Source organism: Colobus angolensis, unplaced genomic scaffold (genome assembly GCF_000951035.1).
Source record: "Colobus angolensis palliatus isolate OR3802 unplaced genomic scaffold, Cang.pa_1.0 Scaffold464, whole genome shotgun sequence".
Taxonomy (NCBI): domain Eukaryota; kingdom Metazoa; phylum Chordata; class Mammalia; order Primates; family Cercopithecidae; genus Colobus; species Colobus angolensis.
The window spans coordinates 840,438-858,168 of record NW_012118088.1 but is presented as its reverse complement, the minus strand read 5'-3'; the positions used below and the strand labels follow the sequence as shown (position 1 = coordinate 858,168).

Sequence of the window (17,731 nt, the reverse complement as noted above, 5' to 3'; positions counted from 1 at the left end):
AATATTGTGTTGTACAGCATGTGAATTAACAACTGTTGAAGGTAATCCAAAAAGTAACTGACTACATTAATAAAAGCAGATAAAATGGGAAGTTATCTAGTTGAACCCTGCCACTAAATTTTCATGTCTGTCCATTTCATTAAAAACTGGTTCATAATATAAATCTGAATACACATTAAAAATGCGCATAAAGGGCCGGGCACGGTGGCTCACGCCTGTAATCCCAGCACTTTGGGAGGCTGAGGCGGGCGGATCACGAGGTCAGGCTAACGTGGTGAAACTCCTAACACATCCTGGCTAACACGGTGAAACTCCGCCGCTACTAAAAAAATACAAAAAATTAGCTGGGCGTGATGGCGAGCGCCTGTAGTCCCAGCTACTTGGGAGGCTGAGGCAGGAGAATGGTGTGAACGTGGAGGTGGAGCTTGCAGTGAGTCAAGATAGTGCCACTGCACTTCAGCCTGGGGGACACAGCGAGATTTGGTCTCAAAAAAAAAAAAAAAAAAAAGGCATTAAGGTGTTTTATAGAGCTATAGTTTATCAGAACTAATGGTTTATAAAATAAACTTTACTTGAGAATCTAAAGACTCACGTGGCATATCCAAACTTATTCAAGCTACTTCAGTATTTCATTTACGCCTGACACTTAAATTTGCCTCAACATCATGCAGAGCTTTTATTCTTAAGCCTCCTGTTTCTCAAAATGATTACAATCTGTTTTGTTCACTTAAAAATCCAAGTAGCATATATAATAAGAGTATGTGGGAGTATGTATGTGAATGAGGAAGAAAGCAGGGAATGACAGAAAAAGAAAAAATTAGAAGACTACAAGGGAAGTGGCACTCACTGATAACAAAAATCCCCAAATCCATTTTAAATTTGCTTTAAATGGAGCAGACTGCAGCCTCACAGAAATGCAAGATGTAGAGACTAATGACCTTGGTATACAAAGTTCTCAAGGAATCCAAGTAGCCAAGTTACAAGCCCAAGATTAAAACACTATACCCTGGGACTGACTGGAGTCTCCAAAGGTCATACCTAATTTGCATACTTACGCATCTATAGTTGGTATTGCATATTTTCCAGTGTTGGTAAGCATTGCACCTTTCATGTTAGGATCTTTCACTTCCATCATGAAACTTCTGGGAATTCCAGTGCTCTTTTTAATCCTAGGACCAGATTCAAAGTTTTTATCCTATTCAGAGGAAAAAGGAAGAGGAGGAAGAGAAAAACCAGTTACCTTTATTTAATAAATTAGCTAATGTTATACAGTGCTTACTCTATTACTTGTAGTGCTTTACATATGTGATCTCCTTTAATCCTCGTAACTGCTATGTGAGGTAAGTACTATTTTATCTTCATTTTAGAGAAGAAAAAACAGGCTTATAGAGATCAAGTAACTTGCCCAAACTCACTCAGCTAAGTGGCAGAACCAAGATGTGAAGCCTGGCAAATTTGGCTCCAGAGACCATGCTCATTTGCCATTGTCTACAGAAGGCAGTATTAACCAAGAAAAATAAGATAGCTAAGAAACAATTCCAAAGGAAAAAAGGTAAGATATACCATAGTTTCTGCTTTGAACTTACCCCATTTGTTGGGCAATTCTTAATATAATGTCCAGGTTTACCACAACGGAAACATGTGTAAGATGGAGGTGGTGGACCTAGAGGTTTCTTCATGTAACTAAAAGGGGGAAAAAAAATTACATGTATACGAGGACTTCGCAAAAATAGTGCTTTTGATTGGGGGGGCAAAACCCACCCCAAAAGTTCCTATTAGTATAAAATATTTAGGAAACTTACTTGATTGGGTCGTATTCATGGCCAGATTGCGACATCATTGCTTTAATTTTATCTTCTTCAGAAGCATTGGCTTCAGCCAGATTGGCAGTCTGTTTAACAGGTAATTATTTGACACACACATTAGAAACACATTTAAGACCACACAGCCAAAGACAACACCACTCATCCTGTAAAGAGCAGTATCTAACTAACCTTGCATAAAAACAGCTATTTACACGTATAACCTGGAAGAGGCACTTGGGAATTCCTTAGGTAATTACATGATGTTTGGGTGTCCGCAAGGCTGAAGAAAGTCATTCTGGGGGCACTCAAACCTTAGACCCTGTTTGTACCTTACATTAAGACTTGCATACTAATTTTCTACAAGTTAAAGACTGATATTGTTAGAATAGAAACACTTGATGTTTTAAAAATAATTCAAGTGTCAGAGCATTAAGACTATAATTTATACTTACAATGTGGAGGTAGGGATGGGGGTAGAATGACTGAACATATTATGCAGCAGGTATTAGAAGAAGGCTCTTTAGGTAGTGATGTTAGTTTCAAATCAAGTGCAAAAGATGTGCATTGAGCATTATAATTTTAAATTAAACTCTTCAGGTAAGTTTTATGAATTTCATCTTTGAGGTATGATATACAAGGTCTAGATATAAGCAGGGTCTAAGGGAGTGATTTCTAGTAAGTTGAATCTTCAGGCATTTAGCACTCATATCAGCCATTCATTGGGGGTTGTCTTTACATTCATCCACAAAACAAGCAACCAGTTTTAACATTTTATTGTAATTTTATATACAAAGAATGCTTAACATTAACAGAGCTTAGAACAGCAGCAACATTTACAGAAAACTGGATTACAGATGTTTAACAACTAATTTGTTTGAACCCAAACACTGTTTTACAAATACCTGTAATTTAAAAAAACAAAACAAAACAAAAAAAAACCCAATCCCCCAAACCTCCCCAACTCCTCCCCGCAAAGAAACAATGGTAGGAATAGACCAAAAACTCAAATATGGTCCTTACAGTACATAAGAATAAAAACAGTAAACTATAAACTTCTAAGTGTTAACTCTATACTAAACCACTTTGCATTAGAAAATTATAAAATAGGATGGCTTTAGTCCACTTTATGTTTTAGAATAATCAATTTTAACGCTTACTTTTCCCAGACAGGAGCTTAAAAAGCAATTTGTTACTAGGACATTTGTCGGGATACAGTCTAGGGGAAAGGACATAACAAAGCCAAGGACAAAATAGGGACAGCACTAATGGAAAACCCATCTTTTCATTAATCTTGGTTGCTAAATTTGGTTTCACATTTCTGATAGCAGGGAAAAAGGATTTTTGGAAAACTAGACAGCTTCCTTCTTGGCCCTCAAAAGTCTGCCTATTTTTTTTTTTTTTAAAGGCACAATTTGCAAGCTAAATGTATTGCTTTAAAAAGTAATCCATCACTAGTGCTTTCCCAAACAGAAGATACACATTGTTGAGCAGAAAATGCAAGCAATCTTATCGCAAAACATTGCATATACAGTGATTCAGGAGGTAACAATTTGCCCCTCTGCCAAACATACACATTGGTATATTCCTGCAAACAGCTTTACACACTTACACAATTCATGTAGTCTGTGTTCAAACAAATTAGGTTGTTCAAAACTTTTTCTAATGCAGACAGACTACAAGTCTATAGCATAAAGAAACAACTGTATCACATTTAAAATATTGACCTTCATGGGATCAAGTCAAATATTCAAGAAATAACCATGCAATCGTCCGTGTAAAGGAAATCTTCTGTTTTGGCTGCTTAAAAAAGGTCCACATAATTTATAGCCAAAAGCAGGAAATTCCTCCAGAACCTTGTTAGTTTCCAATGTATAATTAAACAAAACGTATGAGGGAAAAAAAAATTAAGTGTAGCTTCAAGTGTTTCTTCTGTCTTGAAGATGAACAATACTCCAATACGCTGAGGCTGACAAAGTATTCCCCTATCTTCTCAAAACAGCAACTACTCTTTACAGGATAGTAATATGTACAATGCTTTTGCAAAATATATCCTCCCCCAACCCCTCTTAAAAAACCGTTCCACATAAAAAAATATGATGTTAGAAAAAAACTTATATTTTCAAGAATATATATATACCTTTGTAAGCTGGGCCAGAGAAATAGACGCGGAAGAGTCATCAATCTGTTCACAAAAAATTAAACACACATTCAAGTTCCAAACTGAAAACATCTTAAAGTGATCATTTAGCCCCTATTGACACTTAATGTTGAAATATTGGGCATTTTCTTAGTTTTCTAAAGAATGTTAAGCTTGAAAATGTAGCTCAGCCTGCTTCATTCTTCTCTAGATATTTCACACAGTTATAAAAGGCTATCAGTTGGAAGGGAGGAAAAAGGGGCTCAATTAAAATGAAAAAATGGGGAAAAAAGATATCACACAGAAAATCTGTTCAGAGTGTTAAGCCCCATGTCTCTCTATGGTCTCTAAATTTGACAATACTCAAGACAATGTACACTGGAAGAGAGAATAAGAAATCTAATTTTCCTGCAAGGCCATTATACAACATTGTAAAAACAAACAGCTCTTTAAGGGCTTAGGTAATTGCTTTAATAAATAACAGCTCCCATATAATTGCTACTTCTTTAATTTTTGAAAACATACACTTCAGTCTGAGTGAAGCTTGTTTATTCCCTCATACAGAGAGTAAGAATACCTTCTTGTCAAAGAAACCACAACTTTATAAGGGCAAAGATGTTAAGTCAAAAAAAGGGAAAACAAAAGCACCCTGTGGAGAAGGCCAACAAAGCTATCACTTATTATGGTGGACTCTATTATTTGAAGAAAGTTAATTTAATCACACAGAGCAAGTGTACATATAAAGGATATAAGAAGGCTTTAAAAAATGTATTTTAATGAGTCTTAAGCATTCTGCTCCACTCAACAACTGCCAATTCTCCAACACTGAAGTGGGGGAGATAACTGGGCATATTTGAAGAGGCATCTTTGTGTAAAAGATGTATGGAGTCAGGAGAGAGCCACCTTCATAAACTGTTGTGTGCAAAGAGGAATAAAACATTTATCTTTCAAAATTAAAATGTATTTTAAATTAAACACTAATTTTTGTTCATTTGATCCTCTGAAATGATTTTAATATTAGTTTTTAAAAGAATCTTTAGTAAACAATCCTGAAGATATGCTTTCCCTACAGCTTCCTATGTAGTAAGTGCGTTGCTTATTTAACATGTTGTAAGGTCAGAACTCTTCATTTAAAATGGAGAACGTAACAAGATGCCTGGATCAAAGAAAAAAGTCTTTTTTTTTTTTTTTTTTGAGACGGAGTCTTGCTCTGTCGCCCGAGCTGGAGTGCAGTGGCCGGATCTCAGCTCACTGCAAGCTCCGCCTCCCGGGTTTACGCCATTCTCCTGCCTCAGCCTCCGGAGTAGCTGGGACTACAGGCGCCCGCCACCTCGCCCGGCTAGTTTTTTGTATTTTTAGTAGAGACGGGGTTTCACCGTGTTAGCCAGGATGGTCTCGATCTCCTGACCTCGTGATCCGCCCGTCTCGGCCTCCCAAAGTGCTGGGATTACAGGCTTGAGCCACCGCGCCCGGCAGAAAAAAGTCTTTATCAGGTATTCTATGTTCCAGAGAACTAAAAGTTTTAAAATAAAAGCAACATGACTTAAGAGCCCCAAAGAGAAATGTAACCAGTCTCAATATGAAGTTCTTAGCCAATGCCCACACAGTAAATAAATGTAAATAAAAAATAATGTTGGCTAAACATAAGACACATCTCACAAATATCTTAGGGTTTTAAAAGTTAGTTTGATGGGTATTACTGGGATGTTTATTCAGACAAAAGCTTCTTTGCTGCACATTAAGGAACTGACTATAAAAGAGTTCATGATGCACTAATCGCACATCCTAATGCATTTTAAAATAATTTGCCATTAGGTTATCATTTTTGTCCAGCTTTAAAGTATTTTTTTCTTTAAGAACTAATCTCAAGTGGTAAGTAGAAAAAAACCTCTAAATAATACATACTCTCTTTTTATCTAAAATAAGTTTTGACCTACTCAATCTATTTTAAAGATTTTATACCAACCAGGAATTATGTGATTTTAAGTAACAAGGACTAGACAAATTGCTATCAGCCATCATCTATACTACATTTTTCACCAATAAAATAAACAGCCTTTAAAAATAGCCCATTACTATCTAGAATAGAATACAAATACTAATGATTTCCTTGGAAAGAAAACAATTATATTAACTTTCTTACCACTGGAACTAAAAAACTTAACAAAAAAAAAGTCTTCCCACTCCTAACACTTAAGACACAGTATCCTTTTTGTTTTTATGCTGGGCTTTTGTGTGCTTTTAAGCTTTCTGCCAACTTAGTATTATATATTCATTGACTTTGAAGTGGTTTTAGATATGCAACTGTACTTAAATCACCTTTTTACCAAATAATCACTATTGCCCCTAAATATCTTATAGTCCACAAAAAAGTCAAGTTTACCTCAAATTTAGAAAAGCAAACAAATGTTTTTTATATATAGCGAGGTATTAAGAAACGAGCAAAAAATGTTGACAAAGAATGGTTTAAAAATGATTAGGAATCTGTATTACTAAACATCAATAAAAATAGTGACTCTTGGTAAGATACTAATGGTAAAAAAAAAACCTGCCACTTTAAAGTCCTCACAAAACTGACTGATGCAGATTGTTGACATTAAAATTAACCCACCTCCCTGTACCTAATTAGAGGTCTTGTTTTGGGGAGCAAGGATCTAAAATCTTTTATGCTAATTATACTTGTTTTTTGAAGTTAAAGGATCCTGTGAAATGCAACTCTGATATTTAGTTAGCAAGAAGAACATCCAGCTTTGGGGTATCAACATGGACGGATGACTAAAAACAAGACTGGGGAATATGGAAACCAGTCATCCATCCGTGACTAGAGTTCGCTTCCACTACCAAAACTATATATTCACTTTACTAATCAGGGTAAGAAAAATTTGGCTTAGCACCTCTATTTACTTTGCTTTTGTGAATGTGTACAATCCACGTGATTCTAAATCTCCTAAGATGGGCACTAATTATGCTTGATGAATATATTCTCATCCTAAATGCCAGCAAATGCACCCCAAGCAAATAAATGATGGGGACAACAGGGTATCTAATATCTCTATTTCAATAATTCTACCTAAAAATTAAAGCCACTTTTAAAGTATTAAAAAAAAGAAAAGAAAAGAAAAGAGAAACCTAAATAAGCTTAAATAAACTGCTTCTTATAAATGTAATACAGACATGCCGGAACACACAAGGCTAAAAGAATGTTAACTTTATTTATGAATATGTGATTTGTGTTTATACACATGCTAATAAACAAAAAGGAAATAACTGTTTTCAAGAAATAAAACTTCATCTGAATTAGTTTAAATACTATATAAACTGTACTTTATACAAAATGTGTTACATTAACTACTACAGTCACCAGGATAGTCAATCTAATTTATGCTAGCATTTGGATACATAAAAATCAGTTTTAAACCAATCACCAGCAAAACATAAGCTTGGACAGTATTTACAGCATTATGCTTAAAAAAAAAAAAAAAAAAAAAAACCAAAAACAAAAAAAACCCATATCCAAAAAGAGGAAAAAAACCCCAAACACTAAGACTTTTGATCTTAGAATCACTGTATTTAGTTCCACAAGAACTAAAGGCCATATAGCTCTAAAGAACAAGTCCAATGTTCAGATATTCTATTATATCATGTTTAAGATCCAATGATCCAAGATTAGTGAAATGCCTCATATACAAAGAGCAATAGTATTTAAAATGTATATAATGTGAAATAGCAAGCAATACCCTTGAATTCTAAATGAAGATTTTAGACATCTTGCATTGTGTACAATACCAAGCCTGGGCATTAAAATGTTTAGAGAACCATTACATTTACAGAACCCAATTATGATAGACCTGTGTTATGAAACAGATGTTTCACCCCACAACTTAGGAATGCTGCTACTTTTTACTTAAGAGCTCAAAGTTAAAATGATATCACAAATTAAGTTAATCTGTGATTACAAAAATTAAGCTTAACTTTCTTCAAACCAGTTATCCTGGTTAAGGGGAGTTACCTCTGATAAGCTACAGCTTTCAATAGCCTACAATTAACGCAGCATTTTAGTATCTCATGAAAAAGAGGGCAATATTTTAATTTGGACATCTGCACTAACTAGATAGAAGTAGAAGATCTCATTAAATGTTGAAAACAATATAATAAATTTATATAAACTGAAAATCACTAAGACATTTATATATTCATAGGGGACCCCAGTTTCAGGTGTCACTTTATAGTACAGATGTAAACAAAAGAAGGAGCTCAAAATGCCAAATAAAGCAAGACTAAATAATAAAGCTGCATCAATGGTCTCTGGAAAGCTCTTTTCTATGATGTGTTTGAACTTGGAGAAAGCATCAAACTTCAATATAAGCTTTGCATGTTGCTAATGCATTTTTGGAAGCCATAAATCAGGCAGAAAAAAAAAAACTAACAAAAACTAAGTGATACAACGTGAAAATGGCAAAATATACACTCCAAACATTTTTTATTGCAAGAAACAAAAAGCACACAACAGCCTGTACATACATACAAAATACTAACTATAGACAGACAAATGTAGAACATGTCATCATGTTCATTAGTGCAAAACCTAAACGATCTAAAAAGGATCATACATTAACTGTACAACACAGTGTCATACAGGGAGAATGCTATCATATTTAATATGAAACAGTGTTACGGGCACAAATTACCCATTTCTACAAAATAAGTGTGCAAATGATGCCACATATATCCATATTCAACTGAGCTGTCATCAAAATACATTTTATTTACAATATGTACTATGATCAGTTGGATATTAAGTTCTAAAATGATTTACTTCACTGCTACATTATAAAGGTAAAAGCAATGTGTAGAAAAAGTGTGAGATTGTGTTTTTACATACTGCTTTTGTAGTTGCCATCGCTGGTTCAGTTCGACTTCTAAAAAACAAAATAAAAACCAAAATTAACATTAGCTATTTATGAATTTTTGTGCTAATAAATTTTAACACATTATCTTCAATAATACATTTTTAGGAATGCAATTTTCCTTTGGTATAGATATTTAACAACAGCCAATTTCTTTTTTTTTTTGGAGAAGGAGTCTCGCTCTGTCGCCCAGGCTGGAGTGCAGTGGCGCGATCTTGGCTCACTGCAAGCTCCGCCTCCCGGGTTTACGCCATTCTCCTGCCTCAGCCTCCCGAGTAGCTGGGACTACAGGCGCCTGCCATCTCGCCCGGCTAGTTTTTGTATTTTTTAGTAGAGACGGGGTTTCACCGTGTAGCTCAGGATGGTCTCGATCTCCTGACCTCGTGATCCACCCGTCTCGGCCTCCCAAAGTGCTGGGATTACAGGCTTGAGCCACCGCGCCCGGCCACAACAGCCAATTGCTGAATGAATTACTCTGATTAATCTTTACCACCTTTGAATAGTTTTAAGATAGATTTGTGGTTTGGAAAACAATTCCATACTAGGGAATACGAAAATAGGCGTACCGTGCCACTTAAAACAAATGTTTTCTGAAAGGTAGTATAGGGATTTTAGGTTTAGAAATGTGGTTTATTCTTAATACACTGAAAAATTAAATTACATAATTTCCCAGTTTCTGAATAGGTAAATTTTCACACATCAGGAAGACCACTGTTGTTAACATCTGTAATTTGGATCCCTGAGAAATTGCTGTGCTCCCAAAACTAATTTTCCAATGTGGAAGGCCAGGCTGATACTTATTTTCATTTTTCAAATGTCTTGAAACAACGATCAAGAATTGAACAAGAGGCCAAGGTAAGAGGATCACTTGAGCCCAGGAGTTTGAGACTAGCCTGGGCTCTAACATAGTAACTCCATCTCTTAAAAAAAGAAAAAAAAAAAAACTGAACAAAAATTCTCACTCCCAGAAAAACACATATTTTAGTTAAAAGAACGGACTTAAATGGCTGTGTAGAACTGGAAAATTTTGGTGTTTAAAAAACATACACGTAAACCCCAAAAGAAATTACTTTAATCCACACAGGAAAGGGGAAGGAGTTGAGTTGCTAGATATACCTTTTAATGCTTCAAGTTTAACGTATCTTGACTATACAGAAATGTTAGCATCTAATAGGAGTTTATAGGTTTGTGTATAATTTGGAATTTGAGAAAAAAAAAAGCTGAGCTTTGATTTTCTAGTTATTGCTCAAAAAAAAAAAAAAACCAGATGCATTTTATGAGGCAAATTTATTACAAACAGAATCCTATATATTGTAAATTAACATAGTATTCTGTGTAAGAGGCAACTTATTTTGCCATGTACTTCAAGTAATTCTTAAGAGTTTCTATCAGAAAATCTACAGAAATGATGTTTGCCATTTTTTAAAAAGCACTTGGTAAATTAAAGTAAAACTTCACACTAGATTGTAGGAATTAATTATCCCCATAAATTTGTAATTCTTAGGCTGGGTGCAGTGGCTCACACCTGTAATCCTAGTACTCTGGGAGGCCAAGGCTGGTATATCACCTGAAGTCAGGAGTTTGAAACCAGCCGGGCCAACATGGTGAAACCTAGTCTCTACTAAAAACACAAAAATTAGCCGGGCTTGGTGGTGGACACCTGTAATCCTGGCTACTTGGGAGGCTGAGGCAGGAGAATTGCTTGAGCCTGGAGGCTACGGTGAGCCAAGATTGCACCACTGCACTCCAGCCTGGGCAACAGAGTGAGACTCCCTCTCAGGGAAAAAACAACAACAACAACAAAAAACCTAATATAATTCTTCTATAGTTCTTAGAATCATTTAAAGATAAGAACACACACCATTAAAAGTTCACTTGGCAATTACAACAAGGAAAGTATTCAGCTTTTTAAAGCTTTACTATACAGAAGATACTGCACAAAAGGACTTCTAAGTGTTAAGATGTGGAATGTAACTTTACAACAAACTAATGAGAAAAATCTTAGAATACTTGCCCACATGAGGTAAAGCTCCAAGAAATGACTTTATTTTTACCTTAATTTCAAGAACACTTTCCATTTCCCAGCACTGGCAAATTCTAGAATTTTTCATTGACTCAAAACAATTTATTCCATTTCAAACAAAACTACCTAATCCTAAGTGAAAATCACTACTCTTTAAATAACCTATGTTGCTGCCCTTTTCACATATTATAGTTCTGCTATCACTACTGAAATGGCAAGAAAGCAGAGAAAGTTAAGGATATAAGGTTTTAATCCTGTCCCAGGTTAGTGACCATCAGCTCTGGACTAGTTGTGAGACTGCTCTCTTCCTACTCCAATAATGTGCATTTACCATGTGCCAGACACTATTTAATTCTTACAACCCTCTAGGGTTAAGTATTCACATCCCTATTTCATTTTTGAGGAATCTGAGGCACAGAGACTTACCCAAGGTCCAAAGTCACACAACTGGTATGAAGCAGTAAATGGAGTCAAATCTAAGCCTGATTTCAGTGCCTATGATTATAAATCCTATATACTTTATGTCTCTCAGCCAAAGCCCCTTATTGATAAAGAGTAAATGTTAGCATTGCTGAATACTCTTGATGCTGTCAAAATATTGAGGACCAATGTCTACGACACTAAATTTTTGTGGTGAAGAAAACCGAAGGAACACGCTCAAAAAAAAAGCAGTCAAAGAAAGGCACAGAAATAATCTGAATATCACTTTCTTGTCTTTGTAAATACTGCCCATATGGAGAAAAAATTTTTCCTAATAATGGCCCTTCTCACCACAGGCTAAGTCAATTTAACTGGGGGAGGAAATAAAAAACAAACGAACAAAAAAACCCACTATCCTCACAGTCTTGAGAAAATGTATTCATTAAGGTTAAAGTAATGAGTTCAGTTCTAAAATACAGTTTTCTCTCACAAAATTAAAAAACAAACTAAAAAAAGTCTATTTTGAGAAATACATGAGATTTGATACTTACATAACATATGTCTTGCTTGTAGATTTAACACCTCCAATAGGAATTCTTCTAACAATTACAGACGAATTCTTAGGAATCAGAGCATTATCATCAGTATATTCTGTAAATAAAAAGACAGAATCGAATTTCCATTTGGGGATTTGGGTGAGTACCCAAGAATAAGAAAACTTCAAATACAAATTTCATGGGAAATGAACTTTAAATATAATAACTAAAAGTTCCTTGCAACTAGATTACTGATATTGTCAGAACAAACATCCAAAGCTGTAAGAGGGCTTCTTTTCAAAGGACAACAAATATCATCAGCAGGTTCTTGGCTCTGGCACCTCTACTTTTGTGGAACTCCAAATCTCAGTAACACTGTCATTCTTTAGTCAGAAATGCTGAACATGTGAGCGGAGAAAAAGCTGTTATTTAGAATGAAGATATTCTGTCTCTCCTAGTCCCTAAACATTAGTTGAGTATTACAATCCCTGCACTCACAGAAATTATTACTGAGGAAGATAGACTAAAAATTAAATTATAACATTATGAATAAAGAGAAAATGGTTTTCTAACAAGGAATGAATAATGGAATACAACTTCAGATAGCATGATGATTCCAAGAAAGTCCCTTGGAGGAACTTCCACTGGATCCTTAAGGACTGAGAACCCAGCCAGATACAGGGAAAAAACTGGTTGAGGACTATTTCAGGCAGAGGATAAGAAAAGCATGTGGGAAAATGACACGAAACAGCTTGAAGAGCCTAAGAAAATAAAAGAGAAGAATGACAGAAAGGTATAGACCACACACTGATTTATATTTTGTTTTAAAGTGCAACAGGAAGACACTGAAGGATTTTAAGCAAAGTGACTATTTGCTTTTTGTTAAAGAAAAAAAGACTGCTTGTAGGAGAACAAGAGTAGAAACCAGGGAACTAATAATGAGGCTGTTAAACAATCCAGGTAGAGATAATGATGACCTATGTTAGGATGTGACAGACAGAAATTAAGACAGAATGTTTTCAGGTAGGATTGACAAAGCTTGCTGATGGACCGAATATTGGGGAGATGAAGGAGAAAGAAGAATCAGACCAGAGGAATCCCTGGGTTCCTGGTTACAGCCACTAGATAAATAGTGATGTCACCTTCTGGGAAAACCAAGAGGGAGATGAATGGATCCTATTTTTATACTCCTTGGGCTATTTGCAATACTTTTATAAGAATGAAATTAAGAAACTGGACCTTAACTATGGTGAAAGAATCTGTAAAATTACCAAAAAAAAAATTATCTTGAAGATGCAAAAATGTATCCATCTCCTTTAATCACCCAACCAGGCCTTTTTATTGTCATTAAGTTTACCTGCTTCACTTAAAGTTACTCTGCACAAAGTGACTATCTCTGCTCTTCCGATTACTACGCTTACCACATATGTAGGCGTATCCGGCTTTTAATGTATATTAATTATTTTTAGTCATAATGCTAGTAGTACTCCTTGTTATAAATGAAATTGTTCAGGCAAGGATTATTTTCTATATACTTCAAATAGAAGGTGGTATCTCACAGGTATTCAATCAGAGGTAGGCAATTTCCTAGATTTAGGCATGCCAATGTAGGAATATAATCATTATCTTGGATAGTTCATGATAGTCCCAAATTCCAAGAAAGCTTTGATTCAGAAAAACTGAGAGTATGGGGTGACTAGATTTTTTTAAAGTTAATTCTAGAAACAAAACAGTGTCAAACACCTGACAGGAAGTTTCTGAATAGGTAACAACTCAATGCACTCACAAGAGCTTTCCAAGACAGCTTATTAATTTGATTAGCACAGTACTGTGTCAAACTAAAAGGTGCCTCAACGCCCTTCAAAACAGATGTTCTAACTGATTTTTTAAATACCTGAATTACAATGATGATTTCTTACCCCTCAAGGTATCTTTCTAGGGGTATTAAAGTAAAGACACTTAGGGGGTTATTTCATTTAAAATACCTCCTTAACAAGTAGTCTGTTGGCTTCAAAAGACCCTTTGTGCTTGCCAGTTTTTTTGACCCCAGACATGAAAGGCATGGATGAAATGAAAAACAAGATGAATCTGAGAAATAGAGTTAGAAATATAGTAAGAGTCGTTTATAAACTCTTCATATTCAGCTTCCAAACCTCTCATACTTTAATTTCAGAATGAAGGATGTTTTGTTTTTTAGGGGTCGGTGTGCAGAAAAGTAGAAAAGTATCTCATATATAACAAAGATTACTTGAGATTCATTTTGAAATATAGTCTAGAAACAAGCAGGATTCTTGTCTAAAACACATGGAATTCTGACCCAAGCATTTTAGTCTTATCAAGATTTAAGGGTCCTAGGCCAGGCACAGTGGCTCAAGCCTATAATCCCAGCACTTTGGAAGGCCAAGGCAGGAGGATCACTTGGGCTCAGGAGACCAGCCTGGGCAACACGGCAAAACCTCCATCTCTACCAAAAAAATACAATAAATTAGCTGGGCATGGTGGTGTGTGGCTGTAGTCCCAGCTACTTGGGAGGCTGAGGTGGGAGGATCACCTGAGTCTGGTAGGTTGAGGCTGCAGTGAGCCGAAATTGTGTCATTATACTCTAGCCTGGGCAACAGAGTGAGGATCTGTCTCCCCCCGCAAAAAAAAAAAAAAATGTAAGGGACCTAAACATGGACAGAATTCCAAAATTGTAAGGAAATGTTTTATAGAAACATGGTAGATTAGGGATTTTAAAATTATAAGAATGGAATTAAGAAACTGGACCTTAACTATGGTAAAAAGATTACCATAGCTTTCTTTAGTAAATATGTTGAGTATCAGTGCGAAAATCAAGTGGCGTTCTACTCAACTGCCTTGTGACATTGGATACTATTTCCCATAAAACTAGTTAAGTAGCTACCATCAATATCTCTCTCTCTTAATTTGAGGACTGCATAAAAAACAAATTTTCTCCCTCAAAGCTCCCTTTTCTTAACAAACTTAATATCAAAGCTTTCTCCAATAAAGGGCAGCTCACATAAATATAAAAAAGAAAATGTGCTGGGCAAATCACTTCCCTGGCTTTCTGGGTTTGAATTACGTAGCATTTATTTCCTTGACTAGGAAAAAAAAGTTGGTTACACAAAGTCACAAAACTCTTAAATTTCTGGACAGGATTCTTTCAACTATAACTTACCCAGTCTAAAGTTGCATTCACATGCCTGTAATCCCAGAACTTTGGGAGACTGAGGTGGGTGGATCACTTGAGGCCAAGAGTTCGAGACCAGCCTGGCCAGCAAGGCAAAACCCTATCTCTACTAAAAATACAAAAATCAGCTGGGTGTAGTGGCGCACACCTGTAGTCCCAGCTACTTGGGAGGCTGAGGCATGAGAATAGCTCAAACCAGGGAGGTGGAGGTTGCAGTGAGCTGAAATGGTGGCACTGCACTCCAGCCTGGGTGACAGAGTGAGACTCTGTTACAGGAAAAAAACAAACAAAAAAAAGTTGCATTCAATTGTTCAGTCGAAAAGATGGATAACGCCTAGCCCTAATGATTCAATTGTGTAATACTCCAGTAAAATATGAAACTTGAATATATGATGATAAAAATTGTCTTAATATCCTTTAATTCCATTCATATTGTCTCTCCTCTCATTCATAAATACTCAATATATCAAGATGGCCCAAACTTCTTATAAACCCATCTGTTCTGTGAAATGTGACTGTTATAGTTAAGGGATGCTTGTGAGACACTTAAATAAAGCTATTTCTCAACCGTTCATGACCATCATCAGTTTTTCCTCTCCTTAGTCAGAGGATTACACATAGCTCCAATTATCAAAGGGTATGATACTTGTTTTTAAAAGGTGGGGAGGCAGACAGTATTTTCACATAATATCATTTCAGCAAATAAAATTCTTCCTTAATATTTTTGAGTCATGATACGCCAGCACCGCTGTTCCTTACCTAATACAATTATACTTAGGTCTGCATTGTAAATGGAAAACTGGTCTACATGACAAGATTTACTCTACCTAAACTACAGGCTGGAAGTGGGGGACCTCCCATTTCAACTAAAAGAATCCATGTCACACCTTAAGTGTGATAAAAATTCAGTGACTAAAAAAATACCCTAACCTAATCGTCAACTTCACTTCTCATCCCATCAGTAACTTTTAGAACACCGAACTGCTAAAAAACACACATCAGCATTACTGATTTGAGAAAAAGAAACCAAAACAAGTTCAGAGTCAGGAAAGACTGCCTGTCACATTCATCTACTATTAAGTTCCCAATATTATCAAATACTTTTGAAAAGGAGAAAGAATCTAACGATTCTTATCAGTGGCTTATTTGTACTCTATGGTAGCCGCCTATTTTTCATACCTTAGTAACAGTCACGTAAAATCTAGCAACTACCACTTAAAAAAAAAAAATCAGTACTTTTGATCTTCATCGAATTGATAAATCTTAAGAGTAGTCACTAATTCTGAAGCTGACACACAAGAGCGGTGACATCAGAACATTTCAAGATCCAAAAGCAATTCCAACACTGATTAAATCCTCAAAAACATTAAAAGTTCAGATCCCTTCTCCACAACACAGGCAAGCAACTCCAAATAAATAAATGTGGGGAGGGAGGAAGGCACGACGTAAAATTTGCCATCAAACTCCACAATGTTGTTAGGTTGGAGAATTCCTTTTTTTTTTTTTTTTTTGGCTGATTGAACAAACAAGTCTTGCACAGGCTCTCCTTCCCTCTTGATGGAAAATAAGTTAGAAAATGCCCTAAGACAAGCACCCAAAGAGTCTAGATAGCTATCCCCCTCTCCTCCCTCCCTCCCTTTAAAAAAACAGCGAAAAGAATAATCAGGCTTCCACGTTTTGGGTTAGCCTGTTACAGATGACCCAAGTATGCAGAAATAAAATAAACCAGAGAAACTCCAAGGCCAGCTGCTGCAACCCTTGGCTATCAATGAAAGCTGTATCCAAAATACTAGAACGAACAGTCCCACTAGAGACATAATGGCGGTTAGCTTCCTGCCAGGCACCTTCTAACTAGTATCTCTCTCAAGCCAGCAAATATCTTAAGACCATGCGGCCCTTACCTTCTTTCGTCTGCGCATTGGTGATCTGCAGGTCGCAGTCGGCAGCTTTCAGCTTCTCTCTCCCCATAATCTGCTTCTTTAAGTCGCAGAGGGAGATGTGGAGCCCATCAAAGGTGACGGTATCATAGTTGAGTTTAGAGGAAAATTTATAATGCACACAGGACATGGTGCCAAGGGATTCCTAAGGTTCAGCGAGGAGACGTGGACACTCTCAATATATGTATATTTATAAACTTTAAGAGCAAAATATGTACACACAAAACACTTAAAAGACACCGAAGGACCCTAAGGCCTCAGATTAAATACCCCCCAACCACAAGCAGGGGTTCGTCAGAACAATCATCCAGAGCCCCCCGATACTCAGAATCACTTCATGGGGGAGGAGGAGGACGAGGACGGGTAAGAGGGGAAATCGAGAATCCGCCAACGGGCACAATGTCACCCGGCTGGGTCCCCTTCGCTCATGCTAAGGGGCCGGCAGAGACGGGGGGATAGACGGTGCAGTCAGTAGCGGTCAGTCCACACGTTAAGAGTCCGAGCGACCCCACGGGGTCAGGGGTCCATAGCGCGGCCGCACCTCCCGGCGGGTCTCTCTCTCCGTGGATTGGGGTGACCCAGGCCCCGGGAGAAGGTTGAGGGGAGAGGGCCTAGGCCCGGAGTCCACGAGCGGCCTCACGCCTCCTCCTGGCTTCCGGACGACCGGCGTCAGCTTCCCCAGGCCCAGGCCCAGGCCCCCAACGCACACAAACCCCTGGCGCCTGCTCCCCGGAGGCCACGAGCGGCCCCGCGGCCTAGGCCGAAAACGCGCGGTC

General features: G+C 36.9%; 1 protein-coding gene across 3 annotated transcripts in view; it reads right to left on the bottom strand.

Moving 5' to 3' along the window:
- Positions 1 to 17,731, bottom strand: part of RBBP6 (retinoblastoma binding protein 6) — a 33,416-nt gene that overhangs the window by 15,167 nt on the left and 518 nt on the right. For 2 of the 3 annotated variants that reach the window (XM_011958262.1, XM_011958264.1), the window contains exons 1-7: positions 16,920 to 17,731; positions 11,844 to 11,943; positions 8,825 to 8,861; positions 3,943 to 3,987; positions 1,803 to 1,891; positions 1,587 to 1,683; positions 1,056 to 1,195 (exon numbers count right to left, since the gene is read on the bottom strand). In XM_011958262.1, coding sequence (XP_011813652.1) covers positions 1,056 to 1,195; positions 1,587 to 1,683; positions 1,803 to 1,891; positions 3,943 to 3,987; positions 8,825 to 8,861; positions 11,844 to 11,943; positions 16,920 to 17,085 — 674 coding nt within the window. In that variant the 5' untranslated portion in view covers positions 17,086 to 17,731. The remainder of the gene's footprint in view (positions 1 to 1,055; positions 1,196 to 1,586; positions 1,684 to 1,802; positions 1,892 to 3,942; positions 3,988 to 8,824; positions 8,862 to 11,843; positions 11,944 to 16,919) is intronic. The other variant, XM_011958263.1, reaches the window with a different exon arrangement.